This window comes from Chiloscyllium plagiosum, chromosome 19 (genome assembly GCF_004010195.1).
Source record: "Chiloscyllium plagiosum isolate BGI_BamShark_2017 chromosome 19, ASM401019v2, whole genome shotgun sequence".
Lineage (NCBI taxonomy): Eukaryota > Metazoa > Chordata > Chondrichthyes > Orectolobiformes > Hemiscylliidae > Chiloscyllium > Chiloscyllium plagiosum.
In genome coordinates, this window is record NC_057728.1 from 51,831,741 (window position 1) to 51,849,400 (window position 17,660).

At 42.4% G+C, this 17,660-nt stretch overlaps 1 protein-coding gene across 3 annotated transcripts in view; it reads right to left on the reverse strand.

Annotated features, from left to right (window-relative positions):
- rfx4 (regulatory factor X, 4) overlaps positions 1-17,660 on the reverse strand; it is a 140,709-nt gene that overhangs the window by 25,801 nt on the left and 97,248 nt on the right. For all 3 annotated transcript variants that reach the window (XM_043708852.1, XM_043708851.1, XM_043708850.1), the window contains exons 13-15: positions 15,557-15,674; positions 5,978-6,097; positions 4,160-4,312 (exon numbers count right to left, since the gene is read on the reverse strand). In XM_043708852.1, coding sequence (XP_043564787.1) covers positions 4,160-4,312; positions 5,978-6,097; positions 15,557-15,674 — 391 coding nt within the window. The remainder of the gene's footprint in view (positions 1-4,159; positions 4,313-5,977; positions 6,098-15,556; positions 15,675-17,660) is intronic.

The window sequence follows — 17,660 nt, forward strand, 5'->3', positions numbered from 1 at the left end:
GTCCGGGACAACATACTGAACCATGATATACTTCCTTAAATCGAATGTAATCTTAAAGAGAAAAATACATTTTAATGAGGCATATTATCATAGTCACATTGAAAGAATACTTTTTTATTAACCTGCTTATGATATTTAGAATTTGCTTGGCAACAAATTGTAGTGTAGGAAATTTAATAGTTTGCAGCAATTTAATTGGAGATTGTTTAATTGCAAACGGCGAAAGGAGGGAATATTATTTTTGTAACTTAGGTTGGCATTCTGGATAACAAGATAACAGCTAGATGAAGAATATGGCAGAGTATTAGAAAAAAAAAGGAAAGCTTTTCCTTTTAAAGTGTTTTATTCTTCCTTCTTTGCACCTCTCAAGGGCCCTTGCATTCCTCCTAAAGTGTGGGGGCCAGAACTGGATACAATACATTGGTTAGAACCTAACCAGAGCATCACAAAGGTGCAACACGGCCCCATTGCTTTCGTACTGAACACCTCTATTTACATAGCCCAAAGTCCAGAATCTCATATGATTTGCTAACCACTATCTCAAAATGTTCTGGCACATTCAAAGGTCTATGTGCATGCTCCCCCAGGAATCCCTTTCACTCTTTAGAACAGCTATTAAGTGCATAATGCCCCTCCCTGTCCCTTCTCCCAAAATACCACATTTCACACTTGCCCCATGTTAAATTACATCTGCCCATTCTGTGAGTTGACCTGAACAACCTAGGGAGGTTGTGGAATGGCGGACCAGACCGAGTCATCCAGAGTATCATACTAATGTTCTGGGGATGTGCATTCAAATCTTGCCATGGTATATGGTATAATTTGATTTGAATAACAAATGCAAAATTTAAAAATGCCAGTCTAACCATTGTTCATTTTCATAAATAAAAATCTGGTTCACTTACATCCTTCAGAAAAGTAAAATCGTTACCTGATCTGGCTTACATATAACTCCAGATCCACAGCAATGGGATTGACTCTGAAATGGCCCAGCCAACCATTCAGTTCAAAGGCAATGAGGAATGGACAATGAATACTGGCCATGAAAGGTGTTACCCATACCCCGTGAATTATTCTTATTTTTAAATCATCACTATTTGCCACCCACTAAGTTTGTAAGTCTGCATCTAGGATTTCCCTATGTAAAGGCAGGAACTCTTGCAACTTCAACAGCTCAGGAAGGCCCACCACCACCTCCTCAAGGGAAGCCAGCAATCCATGGGTCAGAGAATGACACAGCAGTGAAGGATTGTATATGGCATACTGAAACTGTACCAGCTCTTGGTACAGCTATGCCACTAATTAATCCCATTCACTGACTCCTTCCCCACAGAGAAGCATGAAGGGTGAAAAAAATCCAACCTGTGAATTCTTAAACCTTCCAAAAAGGTACCTGACCTATGTTTGACTTTGCCAGGGATTTCCACCTACCCACACCGCCTGGGTTGGTTCTGTGTTTTGCAAATATTGATGGAGTGTCTGAGGAGTGTTGGTGCAGACGTGAACTGATTAGAAAGCCATTTTCTCAACCCAGTGTTCTTCATCATTTAAAACCCCCTAATCTTGACTTCTCACCCTCTCACAACCCCCCTACACCACCTCTAATGCCATCCCGTATACCTTCTGGTCATCTATGCCACACTTTGCTCTCTCAAATTGCCCCTGTCGGCAACCTCCATGTGCCCCCAACATATCCTCACCCAATTTGCACTATTTAGAGTCCTCATGAATCCATGCAAGTAAAATAGAAATCATTTTAAAATTATTGGAAAAATTAAACAATAAAAATCTAATAAAATTATGAATTCAAACACTTAAAGTCATAGAGCCATCGAGTTGTAGAGCATTGTAGAAACAGACTGTTTGATCCAATTTGTCCAGGCCAACCAGATATCCTAAATTAATCTAGTCCCATTTGCCAGCATTTAGCCCATATGGCTCTAAGTTACTATTTATGTAACCATCTAAATACCTTTTAAATGTAATTGTACCAGCCTCCATTCTGCCTGCTCATTCCATACATGCACCATCCTCTGTGTGAAAATATTACCCTTAGGACCCTTTTAAATCTTTCCTTTCTCATCTTAAACCTATACCCTCTAGATTTGGACTCCCCTACCGTTGGGAAAAGACCATGATTGTGCATCCTATCCATGTCCCTCGTGATTTTATAAACTTCGATAAGCCTCTGATGCTCCAGGGAAAACAGCCCCAGCCTATTCAGCCTCTCCTTATAGCTCAAACCCTCCAACCCTGGCAACATCCTTACAAATCTTTTCTGAACCCTTTCAAGTTTAACTTAAACATACAAAAAAACCCCAGAGTAAAAAAGCAGCAGCTTTTATGATAAAGTCTTTCAGCTATCCTTCCTGAAATTTTCAAAACAGAATAGTGTGTTGCATTTCTATTTCAAAGACGAGTGCCTTTGAATCGATGGAGAGGAGCAGGTTTGTTGTTTCTTTTACATTTCAAAGTCGGGGATCTTTTTACAGCTAAAGCTGTCAATCAGTTTAACTTGCAGCACAAAACATGACATTAGAGATTGAGGGAAGGTTTATTTTTGATTTTTTAATGCATGATGGCATTTCTTCCAATGAAAGAAGTACTTCAATGCATGTGAGCACTTTCAAAATGGTAGTCAATGTAATCTTTGCAAAATAGAGCCCTATGATGAATCATTGCAAGAAACACATCTATGTGTTTCTAATTGAATACTTCTTCTTAACAGACTCTCATAGTTCATACAGCATGGGGTAACAGACCCTTCAGTCCAACTAGTCCATGCTGACCAAGTTTCCCAAACCTAACTAGTCCCACTTGCGTACGTATGGCCCAGATCCCTCTAAACCTTCTCTATTCATGTACCTGTCAAATTGCCTTTTAAAAGTTGTAACTGTACCTGCATCTATCACTTTGTCATATGAACCAACCTGTGTAAAAAAGTTTCCCCTATTAAATCTTTTTCCTCTCACCTTAAAAATACGCCCTCTAGTTTTGAACTCACCCACCCTAGAGAAAAGACTTTCCTGATTCACCCTTTCTATGTCCCTCATGATTTTATAAACTTCTATACGGTCACCCCTCAACCTCCTCAAGCTCCAGGGAAAGAGCCAGCCTATATAGCCTCTCCTTATAATTCAAAACTTCCATTCCTAGCAACGTTCAGGTAAATCTTTTCTGAAAACTCTCCAATTTAATAATATCCTTTCTATAGCAGGGCAACCAAAACTGTACAGAGTATTCCAAATGTAGCCTCACCAATGTCCTGTACAACCTCAACATGATGTTCCAACTCCTTTACTCAATGGTCTGAGCAATGAAGGCAAGCATGCTCAACATCTTCTTAACCACCCTGTTTTCCTGTGACACAACTTTCAAAAATATTGGAAGTTTGCAAAGTATTGCACCAACATTTCAGAAGGTTCCATTCTTCTGATACAACCCAGCATCCCCCCAGTGGTCAGAAACTCTCCTAGGAAATGCATCCTTTTTAAGGTTTCTAAAACCAGGACCAATGCATGAAGAGTGTGCATGTGGGAAGAAATACAATTTTCCTGCAGTGCTCACATGGGGATCCAGGAGAGGTACAAGCCTCTTATGCACCCAGGACCTTCCCAATGTGTGAAAAGGTCACACAAAATAGATAGGAGTCCAGATGGTGGGTAAAATTGCTTGTCTACCTAAGAAACTAAAGTTTAGTGTTTCTTTCTTTCATTCATTCACAGGATGAGGATGTTACTGGCTCGGCCAGTATTTGTTGCCCATCCCTAATAGCCCAGAGGGTGGTTAACAGTCAGCCACATTGCTGTGGGTCTGGAGTCACATGTAGACCAGCCTAGGGAGGATGGCAGCTTACTTCCCTAAAGGACATAAGTGAACCAGATGGGATGTTCCCAACAGTCGACATGGTCATCATTAGACTCTTAAATCCAGATATCTACTGAATTCAAATTCCACCATCTGCCATGGTGGAATATGAACCCAGGTCTCCAGAACATTACCTGGGTCTCTGGATTAACAGTCCAGCAATAACACCATTGCCTCCACTTACACAAGTTGATCTCTACATCCATTAGGAATCAGGTATTCAGTTCATTATTTGTTCTGTTCACTAAACCATTTGCTTGTTGCCCTGAGTAAGTTGCAGATGAGGTCTCACCTGGTGCTGTTAATGCAGTGTATTCGGGTGACTGACTGCTGACAGGTGAGGTTGGTTGGATTTCAGCTGTGACAGATTTTGCAGGAGAGAAAGGGCCAGGGGATTGCGTCGGAGGGCTGTGGTCTGTCTGTCCAGCCTCTTCCCTTCTGTCTCCTGCACATTGACGTAAAGATTAAAGTGTCCATCAGTGAATAAGTCAGTGCCGATGGTTACCCATCAATATTAACCTCTCGATACAATTAATTTTAGTGCCATAATCACATGGTCATGGTGCAGTGTGCTACACTAACAACAGCAGTGACTAAAGTATATGTAAACAGGAACTATAAATGAAAACAACGACTTGCTTTTGTATTTAGCTTTGCAAAATATTCCAAATAGCTTCACAACAGTGTTATAATGTGGGAAAATGTGTGACTGTCCGCTCTGGGAGGAATACAAAAGCAGAAACTTATTTAAATTGACGGAGACGGCAGAATGTTGCAGTCCAGAGGGATCTGGGTGTTCTTGCATGTGAACCATGAATGGTTAGCAGGCAGGAACAGGGAAGGAAGATAAGTGGAAGGTTCTTTTGTTACATGTAAGGAAGTCTTGCTGTAACCTTTAAGGCATTGGCGAAACACATTTGAGTCCAGTGCAGTTTTTGTCCCCTTATTTAAGGAGGAATATGATTGCACTGAAACTATTTCAGAGAAGGTTCAGGGATTTGTATCAGAAAAGGTTGGGCCTAAGCACATTGGAATTTCGAAGACTAAAAGGTGACCTTGGAACATACAAGATTCTAGGGGGATTTGACAGAGTGATACTGAGAGGATGTTTCCCCTTGTTCGGTAATCTAGAACCAGGGTCACCTTTTAAACAATTAATGGGTGTCCCATTTAAGATGGGGATAAGGAGGGATTTCTTCTCTCAGAGGGAGATAGTCTGGAATTCTCTGCTCTAGCAAGCAGTGGAGGCTGCATCATTGAATATATTCAAGCCCAAATTGAAAAGGTTTTTGACTGATAAAGGAGTCAAGATTTATGATGGCCAAACAGGAAAGTCTGGCTACATGAGATAGGTTTTAATTTTCTGCCTGGTGATGGAGGCTGAAGGGACTGAATGATCTATTCTTGCTCCTATTTCTTATTGTTCAAATGTGACTTATCACAAAGCTATGCTGGGAGATAAATGGCCGAAATCTTTGTCAAAGAGGTAAGTTTTAAGACTAGCTTTAGAATTTTTGAATATTGAATGTTTCTGATTTATAGCATCCACAGTTCTTTTGGTTTTTATACAATATAAAGGAACTGTTTTAAAGTACAGGAAATGTTTATATGTTGGTTCTTTAAAATTACATCCCTGTATAAGATCCCATTCTTAAGTATGAGTACTTGTTCATAAATCAGGGACCCCTGTACACATTTTAACCTCTTCCTCAACTTGTCTTTCAACCTTCAAACTTTTGTGTACTCAAATCTCCACCTCTGTTTCTGCGCTCCCTTTTCTTAATATTGCAATATTTAGTTCACATTTCCTGTCCTCATGGTCCTGATCAAAATGGATAATGTCACATTATCTGCATTAAATTTTTACTCCCACATGTCTGCCCATTCTGAGTTTATCCCTCTGTATGGTTCTCTTCACTGTTCACTACACTTCCATAGGGAGTTAAGTTATCTGCAATCTTTGCAACTTATGTCCCATACACCCACATTCAGCACATTAACAGGAGGTAGAGAAGTTCAGATGGGAAATTCCAGAACTTGGTGCCCAGGCAGCTAAAGGAGAGTGATGAAGCAGTGTGCATGAAAACTTGTACTAACGTCCAGTCTTTACCTGAGCTGCCTTCTCCTTTCATTGCTCTCATTAGTTCATTTGCTCTCTCCTGACAGTGCAGAGATTCCAGGAGATAAAGTACATAGTCATCAAATGTCAGGTGGATTAGGTGAAAGGAACCTGGAACAGATGAAAAACATTTACAGAAATATTTATTATGCACCAACATTTAACTTCTGGTGTTTATCACAAAGGGAATTGGGTATAAAAGTAGGAAACTGTTGTTACAGTTGTAGAGTACCTTAGTTAGAATGCATATGGAGCATTGTTATTATATCACCTTATGAGGATTTGTTGTCATATTTTTGTTTTAGAATACTTTGAATTTTGGGATGCTTCAATATGTTAAAGGTATGATATAAATATGAGTAGTTATTGTTGTAGCATGCCAGAAACGGAATCCATATGGGGTCACTCTGATTTTCTTGAATCCTATTGGGTTGTTGGGAAACAACTCTATCACTGAAACGCACATCTACTTTATATAGTGCCTTTGACATTTGAAGACTCCCCAGGGCACCTCACATGAGCGATGATCAAATACATCAAGTCACATAAAAAGGTATTAGGAAATGTGACCAAAGGTTTAGTCATTGGGGTTTGTCTTAAGAAGTGTCTGAAAAGGGCAGAGAGAAGAAGAGGGTTAGGGAGGGAATTCTTGAAGTTGGGACTGGGCAGCCAAATGCATATCTGCTGAGGGTACAGCAATGAAAATTAGGAATATGCAGAATGACTGAATCAGAAGAGTGCAGAAATCGCAGAGAGTTAGAGGTCTGAAGGAGGTGACAGAGATAATGGGCAGTAGAGGACACATGTGACTGTGAGGCTAGACCATGATTCGAACTTGAGAATGAGAGCTTGGAAATCATGGGGCTGTTACAGTATAGGAAGGTGATGCTGGTCAGAGAGAATAGAGTGGGTGACGGTGAATGGATCTTGGTGCCAATTAGTATTTGGGAGGCAGAGCTTTGGGTGACCTAACATTTATGGAGAGTTTGGAGAAATACAATTGTACCATAGTCAGGTGACCTCTCTCTCTGCTGTAAATACCTTTGTGTTCAGTCTATGGGAGGCATTCCATACACCACTTGAAAGATGGTGTCAGAGTGGAGTAGCTGAAAATGAGTGGATTTTGAGAGCCGTAATGAGTCAGCTACTGAAAGAAACAAGGAAGAAGTAAAAAAATAATAATTAGTGAACTTCTCAGAGTGGAAACCATTGTAAAAAAATTGCCAGTCTATGGACATGGAGCCACAATGGAAGAATCCATGACAGAACATGACCAGAATTTAGTGCAGAGCTTGCCAGATGAAGCTGAACAAGAAAGACGCAATTGAAGATGCCTGAAGTCGAGTCCCTTCACCTACAAAGTGAGAGCTGTGACAGAAGTACAACAATCAATGGATGTGAAATTGGCACAATAATTTGTTAGATTTGTGAACAATTTAGAAAAGTTCTTGCCTAATTTATCATCAGAATGTGAGTTTCTATGCAAGCACACTGAATATGGAGTAGTATCGAGTAGCAAACATGGGCAGCTTTCTCTAGAATCAAACAATCCGTGATGACAGGCAAGGGGAAAACCACCAGGGTCCAACCACCAGTATTGAGGTACTGCCATGTCAATGATGAAGTCATTTACAGCGCAATGTAATCGATAGAGGATTTGGAGTAACTCGTATGCAGCAAGGATAACCGGCTGTATTTGCATCCAGAGAGTTAATGCAAACTGAATAGTGTTATGCTCAGATATAGAATGAATGCTTGGTTACTGTATTCGCTTGTTGTAATAACTCAGGAAGCCTGCCTGGAAAGGAACATAATTTGTTGTTGAACCCCAATATAGACAGACTATTTGTGGTGTGTGCAAGCTAGTCCCTGCCTGGGACAGGCTGTTCTGCAGACCCCTCCCCAGGTCTGTTTTATGGATATTTCCTAATTAACCTGTTCAGAAATATTACTACACACCTTTGGAGCAGGTGGGACTTGAACCAGGCCTTCTGGTTCAGAGATGGGGTTAGTACCACTGTGCCACCAGACCTCTTATGCACCTGTTTCTTTTTTTAAAAAAGGCAGCCTGCTCAGGGATGTTATTATACACTGCTAGAGCAGGAGGGACTTGAAATCAGGCCTCTACAGTCCAGAGGTAAGGACACTAACACTGTGCCACAAGCCCCCGTCTGGGTTTGCTTTATTTTTTTCTCTCCAATCAACTTGCTCAGAGACATTATGATAGACTGCTGAACGTGTGGGACTTGAACCCACACCAGCTGGTTCAGAGGTAGTCACACTACCATTACGCCTCAAGTCTGCTTGCTGAGTGTGGAAGGTTTGAGTTATAAAGCAAGGCTGCCTAGGTGTTTTTCACTGGAGGAGAGAAAGTTGAGAGGCTACCTGATAAAAGTTTACAAAATACTGAGAAATATAGATAATTATAGTTGGCTTTTCCCTTGGATGAGAGATTTCAAGGCGAGTGGGCACAATTTTATGGGGAGAGGAGAAATATTTTAAAAAGACATGAGGGGCAAACATTTTACACAAAGGGTGCTTCACATGTGGAATGAACTTCCTGAGAAAGTGCTAGATGTGAGTATGATTACAATATTTAAAAGAGATTTGGCTAAATACATGAATAGGAAAGGTTTGGAGGGATATGGGCCAGGATCAGGCAGGTGGGACTAGTTTAGTTTGGGATTATGTTTAGCACGGACTGGTTGGACCGAAGTTGAAAAGTGTGGCGCTGGAAAAGCACAGCAGGGCATAGCCCAAGATGGCATCTTGTACAAAGGAAACAAAGTCATTATCCCGAAAGAGATTAGAAAAGAGGCATTGAATCACATCCATTGAAGAATTGAGACCAATCTGAAGGAGGCAAGAAAACTAGCTAACAAACAATGAGATTAAGGACCACAGTAGCCAGTACAGCGTTTGTACAAATACCTAGCTCAGAAAGGTATATGCCACTCATGATGGATGACATCCCAGACAGAGAAAATGAGAATTTGTCATGGAGAAAATATGGAAGAGACTCTTCATTTTCATAGAAATTATCTTGTGACCATCAACTATTTTTTCCGATTAATGGGTTTTAGACTTGAAGCCTAACGATTACCATTGAGTTTGTAGAATGCCTGGAAGTACTTCAATTGGTACATTATTTCAGATTTTGGTATGGGTGACAATGGCCCACATTTATGATGAAGAATTCAGCTATTCCACAATAGATTACCTCCACACTGGTTCCAGTCAAATGGGAATGCTGAGGCAACAGTGAAAATTGCCAAATGAATCATAAAGAAATTGAGCAATCCAGTGCAGACTTATACAAGGCAATCCTTGACTGGAGAAATATATGTACTAAAGGTATGGAAAGTAATCCAGTTCAAAGACTAATGTCACACTGCATCCAAACTGCTTGTCCAAAAGTGAAAACGCTACAGAAGCCTGATGTACAAAACAGGGGGATGAGGGTAAAGCAGTTGATATATGGACTTCAGTAAAGCATTTGATAAGGTTCCACACAGTAGGAGTTTTGGGGATTGAAGATGATTTTGTGGTTTGGATCAGAAATTAGCTAGCTGAAAGAAGACACAGGGTGGTGATTGATGGGAAATATTCATCCTGAGATCAGTTACCAGTGGTGTGCCACAAGGATCTGTTTTGGGGCCACTGCTGTTTGTCATTTTTATAAATGATCTGGATGTGGACATAGAAGGATGTGTTAGTAAATTTGCGGATGACACTGAGGTAGGCAGAGTTGTGGATAGTGCCGAAGGATGTTGTGGGTTACAAAGGGACATAGATAAGATGCAGAGCTGGGCTGACAAGTGGCAAATGGAGTTTAATGTGGAAAACTGTGAGGTAGTTTACTTCAGAAGAAGAAATAGGAATGCAGAATATTGGGCTAATGGTAAAATTCTTGGCAACATAGATGAACAGAGAGATCTTGGTGTCCAGGTGCATAAACCCCTAAAAGTTGCCACCCAGGTTGATAGAGTTGTTAAGAAAGCACATGGTGTGTTGGCATTTATAGGTAGGGGAATTGAGTTTCAGAGCCAAAAGTCATGCTTCAGTGGTACAAGATACTCGTAAGGTCACACCTGGAGTATTGCATACATTTCTGGTCACACCATGAAAGGAAGGATGTGGAAACTTTGGAAAGGGTTCAGAGGAGGTTTACTAGGATGTTGCCTGGTATGGAGGGAAGGTCTGATAAGGAAAGGCCAAGGGCACTGAGGCTGTCTTTGTTGGAGAGAAGAAGGTTGAGAGGTGACTTAATCGAGACATATAAGATAATCAGATGGTTAGATAGGGTGAACAGTGAGAGCCTTTTTCCTCAGATGGTGAAGGCTAACCTGAGGGGACATAGCTTTAAATTGAGGGGTGATAGATTTAGGACAGATATTAGGGGGTAGTTTCCTTACTCAGAGAGTAGTAGGGGTGTGGAACAGCCTAACTGCAATAGTAATAGATTAGTTGACAGTAAGGGCATTTAAATGGGCATTGGACATACAAATGGATAATAGTAGAATGGTGTAGGTTAGATGGGCGAGGGCCGAAGGGCCTCTACTGCACTGTAACGTTCTATATTCTATGTAACAAGCATGAGTGACAAAATCAAGGTCGAACAATAAAAAGGCAAATTTCATTTTGATAAAATTATCAAATTATGGCCAGAGTTGAGCTGGGACAGAGTACAAATATTCAACACTTCAATAAAAGACAGCCCATGTGGCAACATGGAAACAGTATCGAGCTGCTGCCAGCTTGATCATACACGGAGTGTGAACAAACAGGTACATTGCCGCAACCACAGACATGTATGCACAGACAATGGATCAGGAAGAAGAATCCTGTATAGAGCACAGAACAACCAAGAGTTCCAGGGCTCCACTGTTCACCAGCAACAGAAATGGATCAGCTTACCATAGCAATTGCACTTACTACAGGAACGATATTCGCTGGAGAGGGATCATCAATCTTAAATCGAGCAGATACTACTGGGACAACCATGCTCTTATGTGATAAGCATGGTTTAAAGTATATGTTTAGAATACATGTGCAGAGGCTGACCAAAGTGGAATTGACAAGAGTGAACACATTGTTAATGAACGATCAGTTTCTTTGGGAACATATATATTGGGTAACTTGTGTAAGTTATAAATGCAGGTGATGCTGCATGCAATTTCATTCTGAAACGGGAGCTGTTGGGAAAAATGTAACTTTAGTGTACTCCTGGCTTGCCAGACTTTCATGTCTTCTCTATCTCTGCTGTAATTGGCTTTGTGTACAGACTGTGGGAACCATTCAACATATATTACCAGAAACATGGAAAGTGCACGATGGTAGGCTCGTCAGGAGAGCACTGAGCTAATTCAGCTGCCCGCAGAAATTTGTCATCATTCCCTGTCTGCTTCACGGTGGTCTGCAAGCTGTGGTCCTCACCAATGGATCCAATGCAGACCCAACAGGAGTGCAGTCTGGACTGCACCAATCCACCAACACGCTTCTCCATCTTCCTCACTGCAACACTCCACCCCAGCTACATCAAGCCAGAGAGGAGCTAACTAACAGGATGAGTGGGAAACAATTCAATTGTTGATGCCTCCAGGCAGACCAACCCAACGTCTGTCAGATGACACTGACATGTGTGCACACTCAGAGACCAAGCTACAAACCATCACTGATGCATTCATTGGGGAGTATGAGAGAATGGGCCTCAGACTAAACACCCAGAAGACAAAGGTTCTCCACCAGCCTACTCCCACCGCACAACACTGTCCCCCGCATCGCCCTTCCTTGACCATCAAAATCGATAACGTGACCCTGGATAATGTGAGTCATTTCCTATAGCTCGGGAGCCTACTCTCAGAGCAAGCAGACATTGAATATGAAATCTAACATCGACTCCAGTACAGCCTTTGGATGCGTGAATACAGAATGTTTGAAATCCAAGGCCTCAAACCACCAAGCTCACGGTCCAGCCATGGTACCACCCTCCCGTATGCATCAGAAACATGGACCATGTCCAACTGACACCTCAAGTCCCTGCAGAGTTATCAATAACACTGCTTCCACAAAATCCTGCAAAGCACCAGTGGGATAGGTCTACAACGTGCACGTCCTCTCCTAGGTCAATACTGAAGCATTGCTCATGCATGATCAGTTGCGGTGGGCAGACTATATTATCTGCATGCCCAACATTACACTCCCTAAACAAATGCTCTACTCTGAACTGTGCAGTGGTGAATGATCACGAGGAGGCCACCCTGAAAGCCTTCGTAAATAAATGCAGCACCCCCACCGACATGCGGGAATCACTTGGCCTGGAATGCACAAACTGAAGAAGAAGCGGCTGTGAAGGCACCAACAGCTTTGGGCATCGCCGAGTGGTGTATGTGGAGAGGAAGCTCGAGCAGCGGGAAGAGCTCATGCAACCCAGCGCATCTCACCCTTCTGCCTCACCATCTGTGGCTCCAGGCACCACAAAACCCAAACCAACTGGAATGGATGCAAGCCATCCTGAGGAACTGCCAAAGAAGATGAATTATAGAATCCCGATAGCATGGGAGCAGGCCATTTGGCCCATCAAGTCTACACCAACCCTCCGAAGAGGATCCCAACAGACCAACCCCCATACACAATCCCTGAATTTCCCATAGCTGACCCACCTAGCCTGCACCTTCCTGAAGACTGTGGGCAATTCAACACAGCCAGTCCACCTAACCTGCACATCTTTGGACTGTCAGAGGCGACTGGAGCACCCAGAGGAAACCCACGCTTGGTGGGGTGGGTGGGGTTGGTTGGCATGTAAACTCAACACAGAGGGTTACCCAAGCATGGAATTCAACCTGGGTCCCTGGCACTGTGAGGCAGCGGTGCTAACCACTGAGCCACTGTGCCACCCTGATGAAGAAAGGATTGGAGCAGTGAAGTCTCGAGGTGCCAAAGTTGTGGATTGAAGTTTCATCAACAAATGAGCTAAGTTGAAAGGGGCATGAATAACAGCAGAGCTGAGCCCTTCCATTGCTGCTTTTGCAGGCACTGTTCAGATTAAATAGGTGAATAGCCACCTCGCTTGGTTCCATTACATTTTCATTTACTTGTTTGTTTCTTGGCGATTATGCAGAGGACTCTCTTTCCTATTGGTTTTGCCAGACTAACATTATCATAATAAAGCAGCAATATTCATAACCATTTCTTTGGTGCCTCTGGGTACTTTTTTGTTGCAAAGGAATCCCCGTGGGTTTTTTTTCAACTGAAATATGAATGTGTTAAGATGCATTAAACTAGTCGTTTTTAATTAAAATGCATGGGCTAATGTATTAAAAATGACAGACTGACTGAATAGAACAGCAAGAAAGGGCAAGTGCAACACTAAACAAGAAACATTCTTCTCCAGACAGTATCAAGGAATTGGATTTGAAAGAGACTTCATGCTTTTAACTTGCACTGGATAATACAATCTCCATATTATGGGGTACCAACTGTAAACACCAATGGCAGTTCACAAAGAGACTTGCACACAGCCCCATAAAACGCTAACACGCAGCGATTCATGGAGGGTGGCTATTGTCAATTAGTCATTTCTGAGAGAGGAAACCTTTATCAAAATATTCCCCAACCCCAGCCGTGCCTTTGAAATGCAGAGACGGGGAGGGGAGCAGTTTCTTTGTTGGAAACTTGCTGTCTGAGCTGCCACAGCTCACTGTAAGAACCGAGTCAGCAAAATTCAACCAGCCCGTGTGTAAAACAGCACTTTTTTAAAAAGAAAAATGTCAATTTTTAAAACTGTGCACACAACATGATTGTCCAGAAAGGGGAGAAAATGTAAAATTATTCAAAAACTGTAGCAGCCAAACGGACCAACAAGGTAGGAATTTTGAATGAGAGTTGGACAATTTTTTCAGCACAGGAAGGAGGTTATTCCCCTGCCATGCCCTGCCTCCTCGCTGAGCTAGTCCCCCTCGCCCTGTCCTTTCCCTATAGTTCTGTAAAGGTTTTCGTCTCAGGCGTTTCTCCAAAACAGGGTGCTGATTAGCTGAAGCAATGCTATGAAAAAGCAATACAGCACCATAGGCTTCCCATGCTCCTGGGGAATTCAAAAAAGGTGCCAGGCTTGAACATATTCCTTTTGTATGCAGACAGCAGGTCCATTACATCAATGCATGTCACTTCTGGCAAGTGTACAAGAACCACATTGTCAGCTTGACTGATTATCATCCATTAACTCCTAATGGGTTCTCCATTGCTGTCTCCTGTAATATAAATTGACGTGATTGTTTGAAATTTGGTACTCTTGCATTTGTCCTGATGAGCAAAAGATAAAAAGCTTTGACAACAGGTCTCTCATTTCTGCATGAGTAAAATATTTTTTCGAGCTTTCTAAAACATGCCTGCAGGACCTCATTCCGCTTCCCACCTACAATGGTCCTAACGTGAAGCATGAATCTAGCTGTTCACTCTCCCCCTTCACGGTATTCTGCAGATGTTTAGTGACATCCAAGACTTTGGCACTATGGAGGCAGAGACAATCACAGAGTCACCCTGTGATCTATTCCCTGAATTACTGAATCCCAGATTGCTAACCCTTCACCCCCCCACTGTTCCTCAACTCTCTCCTCCTCCCATGTACAGCTATGTTACTCGTAGTGCCATGTTGCACATTAAGGAGATCCATCACAATTGTCTTAGAGCTGTGAGACTTTAATTACATGGAGAGATGGCATTGTTCTCCAGAGAGCAGCAAGAGCTGGGGGAACTTTAATAAAGGTACTCAAAAAGAGCGGAGTGTGAGAGGATATATTTGCCTTGGGCCTTGCCAGAAGTGCATTTGGTGTTCTATGTGAGAAAAACAGTTGGACAGATAAAGGAATGGTTAAAGGACAGTTTGGCAGAAATAAATAGCTTTAATGGAGACAATTGTTTCTCTCTCTCTTTGGGGTCCACCTTCACCTATTGTTTATTCTCCCCCCTTCCCCCTTCCCCCATCCTATCTTCTGTATAAAAACCATCTTTTTCCAAGCTATCATCAGTTCTGAAGAAGGGTCACTGGACCTGAAACATTAACTCTGCTTTCTCTCCACAGATGCAGCCAGGCCTGCTGAGATTTTCCAGCAATTTCTGCTTTTTGTTTCAGATTTCCAGATCTGCAGTTCTTTCAGTTTTTTTCACCCATCCTTGTTTTTGTCTCATGAATCTGTTCCGACTGCTTGCAACACACTTACACCCTTCCTTTAATAAGGGGACTAATACAGTACACAGTTGACGTGGTCTCATTGATGCCCTACATAACTGAAGCCTAACTTCCTGAAGTGTATATCCAGTTCCCCTCACTGTCAACACTACCCTTCTGTTCTGTTTTCCACTTTCAGGCCTGTCCTCCCATAAAAGCTGCCAAACAAAGTCTTCAATGTATTCAATGACCATTACTCTCTGGGATAAAGAATGACAGGGCAATGAAGGTAAGATTATAATTGGGCTTTGCTCTGTGATGCAGTCTATTCTATGTGATGTGATTGCAAGAGGGTCTTGGTCACCAAGATGAGTGCACACAAAACTGAATGAGTGATAACTTACCAAAACTTGGCGCACTGTGCAATGTCATGTCCCGAATAACTCTCGTCCCAAAGCAGGACCACATCAATAGAAACTGCCGAGCCAGTCTCTTCAAACTCCCAGGCCTCTGTGCAGCAACCTACAAAACAAACATTTTTGAAGTATTGGTCATTTGGAATAGAGGAGGGTGAATCTTTGAATTATCTCACAATTAAATAGTGATCCTTTCTCTTATGTTACGATGAAAACGTTGTTTCTTTATTCTTTCACAGGCTATGGGCACCTCTGACAAGGCCAGCATTTGTTCCCCATTCTTAATTACCCATTTGATTCACCAACACCCATTGGGGAAGAATCTGTTGTCCTTTCCTGGTCTGGCCTGCATGTGACCTCAGATGCACCCTCAACTGGCTTAGAGACAACTAATCAGCTCAAGGGCAGTTTGGTTTGTGTAGCCAATGTCTACTTCTCATGGCTGTTCAGTCCATATTAGCAACTAATTTCATCCAATCCCTACAGAGTGGAAGCAGGCCATTCAACCCATCAAGTCCACACTGACCCTCCATACAGCACCCAGACCCATCCCCTACCCCTGGAATCCTACATTTGCCATGGCTAATCCACTCAACCTGCACATCTTTGGACTATGGGATGAAACCAGAACACTCAGAGGAACCCCATAAAGACATGGGGAGAATGTGCAAACTCCACACAGACAAAGTCAGAAGTCACACAACACCAGCCCAACATGTTTATTTGAAATCACAAGCTTTTGGAGTGTTGCCCCTTCTTCAGATAAAGTGAGGAGAAGATACAAGGCATAGAATTTAACATCGGAGCGATCAAAAGGTCATACAAATGGTGTGAGTGGCGTGTTGACAGACCAAATAATAAGTCTCTGCAGGTGATCAAGAGTGTCAGATGGTGTGAGTAAAGTCTTAACAGCTGCATAACAAGTGACGGGATGATCTACAATCCCATTAATTGAAGCAGAGAGATAATTACAAAAAATCAAATGATTGGAATGAGTTGCATGCTGAGGGTCTAACCAAAATAACAAGTAATCCAAAACTGTACAAATTAGTTAAGGTAGAAACTTCATAATAAGTTATCAAGGTGATGTTGTCAAAACAGGACAGTAAGGAGGATTTTACATATTCAGAACAATGTGCTGGGGTCACACATAGCACAGCATGAACCCAAAATCACTGTTGAGGCTGTCTTCATGAGTATGGAACTTGGCGATCAGCTTCTGCATGGCGACTTTATGTTGCTGTGTCCTTGTCTGCTGAAGTGTTCACCATCTGGGAGAGAACATGCCTGTCTGGTGATTGTTGTGAAGGGTCCATTCATCCATTGTCGTAGTGTCTGCATGATCTCGCCAAGATAACATGTCTCAGTGCATCCTTGCCTGCAACGTCTGGGGTAGACAACATTGTCTGAGTCACGTGAGTACCTGTCGTGTACAACCAATAGACTACCCTTCATTGTCCCAGTATTTCCCCGGAATGGAGAAAGTACGCCCTGTTCTTTACAGTCTTCAACATGGCATCGATGACAAAGAACATCTTGTCAAGATCAACCCTACTGCTCACCTTCAAACATCTCCCAAACCCTAAACAGACCATCATTTGCAGCAAACTACCCAGCTTTCAGGACAACTTCAACCACAACACCACACAACCATGCCAAAGCAACCTCTGCAAGACATGTCAGTTCATCAACATGGATACCATCATCAACATGGGAACACCACCCACCACGTACACGGCAAATAATCGTGTGACTCGGTAAATGTTGTTTACCTCATATGTTGCAGGCCAAGATACCCTGAGGCTTGGTATATTGGTGAGATCATGCAGACTCTACAGCAACAGATGAATGGACACCGCACAACAATCAACAAGCAGGGTGTTCCCTCCCAGTCGGGGAACACTTCAGCGGTCAGGGACGTTCAGCCTTCGATCACAACTGCAGAGCTGGGCTGAGGAGTGGCAGATGGAGTTCAACCCTGTCAAGTGTGAGGTTGTCCATTTTGGAAGGACAAATAAGAATGCGGAATACAGGGTTAACGGTAGGGTTCTTAGTAAGGTGGAGGAGCAGAGGGATCTTGGGGTCTATGTTC